General features: G+C 27.1%; 1 protein-coding gene across 1 annotated transcript; it reads right to left on the bottom strand.

The window, feature by feature from the left end:
* Positions 1 to 1,075: 1,075 nt before the first annotated feature.
* Positions 1,076 to 3,638, bottom strand: LOAG_12699 (hypothetical protein; the record flags this gene model as incomplete). The annotated part of the gene is made up of 5 exons (XM_003148212.1): positions 1,076 to 1,290; positions 1,740 to 1,959; positions 2,293 to 2,464; positions 2,804 to 2,891; positions 3,488 to 3,638. 5 exons carry the CDS (start codon positions 3,636 to 3,638, stop codon positions 1,076 to 1,078), a joined length of 846 nt encoding a protein of 281 aa, XP_003148260.1.
* Between the last annotated feature and the right edge of the window lie 1,182 nt (positions 3,639 to 4,820).

The following is a 4,820-nucleotide window of genomic DNA, read 5'->3' as shown; positions in this document are numbered from 1 at the left end:
TTTTTTTTGTCTTGTTTTGATATGTTTTGTTCCATATTGCGGCTTTGGGTTTCATTTATTTATCAAACGATATATTTATATTAGAGGAGTAAAAAGAGGAAGAGTAAAAACGTATTGAGTAATCTCATGAGTCATTTATTTATCGAACGATATATTTCTTTTATTCTTTGGTGTGGTTGGACCCAAGCTGTCAATGTCTTTTGTGACTTTTATATTGTCATCCATCTAACATATCATTTTTTCCATAAACAAATGCTTTTGTGGTAGTAAACACAATAAGAAATGAATGGAAATAAAAGAGAACTCGAAAAATGGACGAAGACATGTGCCAATAATTATCACTTAGCAGCAATAATTCATCACTGAGATCATCACTGAGACTGAGTGACCTATAGATTGCATCAGCGTAAATTCCAAAAAATGGAAGACTGCATCTTCTTGACCAATTCCATTGATAATAACAGTTTACGTATTTTTGGAGAAGTTTTGTAGGGTCAGCGGTAGTGAGTTCTTGGCTGTTCAAGATTTCGTTAGTCATCATTGAGATATACCATCAAGTATAAATGAAATTTTCGCGATTTTATTTTTCAGTACATTGCTTTCATTAATTCGGAAAATTAAGAAGGTGTATTAATGGGGACGTCAGCAAATGATTAAAATTTTATGCTTAAATGTAATATTATGGTTAAAGGTTACAATGATAAGTTGATAAAGTACCCTGCGACATTTGTCGAGACCGGTAAAAAATGAGTAACGATGTTCTTTCGTTTATGCCAATTTATTCAACTGAAATAACTAGAAAGTCTAATTGCTTAATGGGAGTGGACTTTGAATAGTCTGGTGCCCTCATTGATTATAGCTGGACCTGGTCCAGCTTTTAAGGTCTTCAGAACAATAGTTCAGCTGAAGTTCATAAGTATATATATATGTTTCTGAAATCAATCTCTAATCAGGCTATCCAGATAAAGATCAGATAAAGCGTATAATAGCCAAAATAAGGCTGTAGAATGATCTACATATGGAGAAAGAAAATAAGATAATAATTAATTGTCAGCTAGCAACAGTCAGTTGTCAATCAGGAGCTATAGGTTGATTCGGTATGAATTCCGGAAAATGAGGCTGTTCGTTGGATATCAAGCGTTTGTTGTCGTCGATGTGCAATAATTCCATAACATACTATTATTGTCACGGTCGGCATTAAACCTAGCGCGATGAATGATATAATGAGAAAAAATAACTGTGGACAAGTAGATCCTAAGTTTGTTGATAATTTTGTACTCGGATTTGAATCTGAAATTTTGAACATTTCAATTTCTCTTTTTCTCTTCAACCAACCAATTAATGATAACATCAGTAATAACACCGATGGTATTACTGTGGTGCCATTATTACACTAGTTATCGATAGTAAATTGTTTTAAACAGTAAGTAAAAACGAATAAGAAACAAAAGTATTAAGTAAGTGCGCACTATCATACATATGTTTTATAAGTTAATAAATAGGTTTCCATGTGTTACTGCTGTTTTGATATATTATTGCTCATTAAATTTCCTCATCCTTTTAACTCCCAGTAACAAACTAAAATAGATTTAACTTTTGAAAATTTAAATGATGAACTGCAGTACAAAAATATTGAATTGTTGTACCCCGTTGAATTGTTTATTTTCATTTTCCAAATATAATTCAATTTATTAAGTTTTTGTCATTTTTTTTATTTACTAAATTGTCATATAACATACGGTATTTGTCAGCGAATATTCGTGCTGGTGGTCTCATTTCCAAAACTGTGAGTAATTTCACTGCTTTTACTTTTGTTTCACGGCGAAATCGTATTGCTGATTTGACTGTCTTTATTGTTTTAACTGTTGTCATTGTTGCTGATGTTGTAGTTGTTATTCTTCTTGTTGTTGACAATGCTAATGTTGTCTCTTTTATCACTGTTTTGTCTGCTTCACATTGCTACAAAATTAAAAAAAAAGAAAAAGAGATGACGTTCTTTAACTATACTTATTAAATTCCGCCATTACAATAAAGGAAGTATTCGAGTATGCCATCTAATCAACCTAAATAACTAACAATTATTTTGTATTAATGAAATTGTAATACGATAATAGTAAAAGGCGAAGTTACATTCCACAAATATTTTAAATATACAGAAAAAAATTTTCCAACTGAAACTTTTGAACTATTAACTTTTATATTTTAGCTTCTAATTTTTGTCTTTGTTCCCTCATGGTAACAAACTTAATTTCATCCTAAGCAATTCCGAGATATTCAAGGTATAAAAATAACCTGTCGTTCACATGAGCGTATGCATGGCCTTGCTTGACATTCAAAATAAACAAATTGTGATGTTGTAAATTGAAAACCGTACATGTAAATGTAAACATGCTTTGGATTACCATTACTGGGAGATGTCATATAAACTGGTAGCTCAATTGCTCGTGGTAATCCTATCCCACATCTATAAGTTTAAAAACAAAAATAAAAAACTGATTAACTTATTAAAAACGAAAAAAATGGTAGATTTAATATTAATGGATAGATAAAAAAGAAAAGAATTACAAAACAATAAAAAGGTCAGAGGTTACATGCACTGATTAAATAAAGTCATGTTTTTCTCACTTTTGTAACTAAAACACATCTATAAGCTTAAAAATAAAGACTAAAAAAGCGATCAAAATTTAGAAAAAGATTACCAAATGATAGTGATAAATGCCAAAAGTTAATTAATTGTTTAAACTCCCTTGCTTCTTTCCAATCTCTAATTAGAGAAAATGATAAGAAAATGATAAGGGCTTACCCATTTGCATCAATAATTTGCACCAATGCATCCGGATTATTGCTACCATCGTGAGCCACACATGAATGTGCATAAAAATCATAAATTTCTGTAATTATAATTTCACTTTCAAAAAAAAAACAAAGAGATTCTTAAATTTATGAATAATTTTTGAAAATCTTTTCTTGTTAAAAGTTATTTTGAAATTTTAATAGTGATTAATGCTTGTTCAAAATTAATAAATTGATCAAGGATGATTACTCTATCACAGGTAGAAAAGGGGATTTTTTTTATTCTTCTAGGAATAAAAAATGAAAAAAATTTGGCAACAAATGGTCAGTGCTATTTACAGTTAATAATTACTTAGTTTCACCACTTTGAAGTAAAATGTATGACCATTTGAGATCTAAAATGGAATGTAAAAACAAATTCCAATGTTTTGGCAACACTGAATCTGAGATTTAAAACTTAGGTTCAGATAGAAAAGCCAATTATGCTCTGTTATTGTTATTACTAATATCCTTAATTAATAGTAGGAAATAAAGTTTGGTAAATATAAAATGAATTTTAGCAGCGACAAACGCATTTTAGATTTCTTGTTTTATTAAAACTTAATTGGTAATTTGTAAATTAGTGATTAATTTTAGTTAGGAATTTGATAAAATGTAATTCCCATATTAAAAATATTTGAAATTGTGAACAAACCTGTATTTTCAAGGACAATATTAAGTGTTAACGGTTGTCCAACGCTAGCATGTGTGACAGCGCCACCGATAATACCATGTCCATCAAGAATTTGAATTTGTAATGATGGTATGCCACCGGTTCCGGTTACAATGCCAGTTTGTTCTTCCATTCCACTAAAATTTTTGTACAATTTTCTTTTATTAAATTTTTTGTTTTTTCAAATCTAACATGCAAAAATTTGCGGAAAATGATTTGCATCGTATACTTAAATAGCTAAAAAACCGTGTAGTAGCAATGGATCCAAATTCAAATTTAAAATTTAATGTTTTAAAGCTCGAAAACTTTCCCATTAAAATTGTGATTCGCTCATTTATTAAAGTACACTATTGTTTCAGATTTAATTAATAGCTTCATTCAATTTTCAACAATAACAATGAGTAAAAAAATAATTTCTTGTATGAATTTCATAAATTTTATAATTTCTAAACATCCACAGTTTATTGTCTCACTTATTTTGCTAATGTCAAGAATGATTTTAATTACTTTTTTTATATTATAATACACCACACATACAAAGATCCGATGATCTGTATAAATGGCGCAATATATTAATTAGCGCCATAATTAGTAGACCACGTGAAACTTTTTGTTTTTATGCTTAAAAAAACGAGTTTAATAATATGGAAATTTAATTTCGCGTTTTTAGATAATTATTTGAAGTTTTTTTATGCTGGGATTTTACATATTCATATCAAAATTTTTCACTTATATCTCAACTGAATATTAGCTGTTAAATTAAAATTAAATATTGGTTAAATTAAAAATATTGGTTAAATAGAATAAAATTTAATGTTAAATACATTCATTTCCGTATAATTTTTATTTATTTATTTATTTTTTCTTTTGCAATTTACATGATATATATATGATAAATATATGAGAATAAATACAAAACTATATTCGTTTTTAATCAATCATATCGTAAAATTGATAAAAGCTGTTCAATCTCACTTCATCTTTTTTCTCCACTAAACATTATAATTTTCCACTTTGATGTAATAATAATAGTAGTAATTATAATGATTCTTACAATTATAATAAAAATAATAATTATTATAACAAATTATAATATTTATAATAACAATTATAATGACAATAATAACAATTGTTATTATATATTATTTATAATATATAATAACAATAACAATAATAGCAATGTTATAATATTTATAATATACTATAATAATAATAATTATTTTTCATTATAAATAATAATTTTTCATATTATTATTTTATTATTATTATTATTATTATTATTATTATTATTATTATTATTATTATTGTTATTATT

The sequence above is a fragment of the Loa loa genome, assembly GCF_000183805.2.
Source record: "Loa loa unplaced genomic scaffold supercont3.279, whole genome shotgun sequence".
Taxonomy (NCBI): domain Eukaryota; kingdom Metazoa; phylum Nematoda; class Chromadorea; order Rhabditida; family Onchocercidae; genus Loa; species Loa loa.
This window is presented reverse-complemented; position numbering and strand designations above follow the sequence as displayed.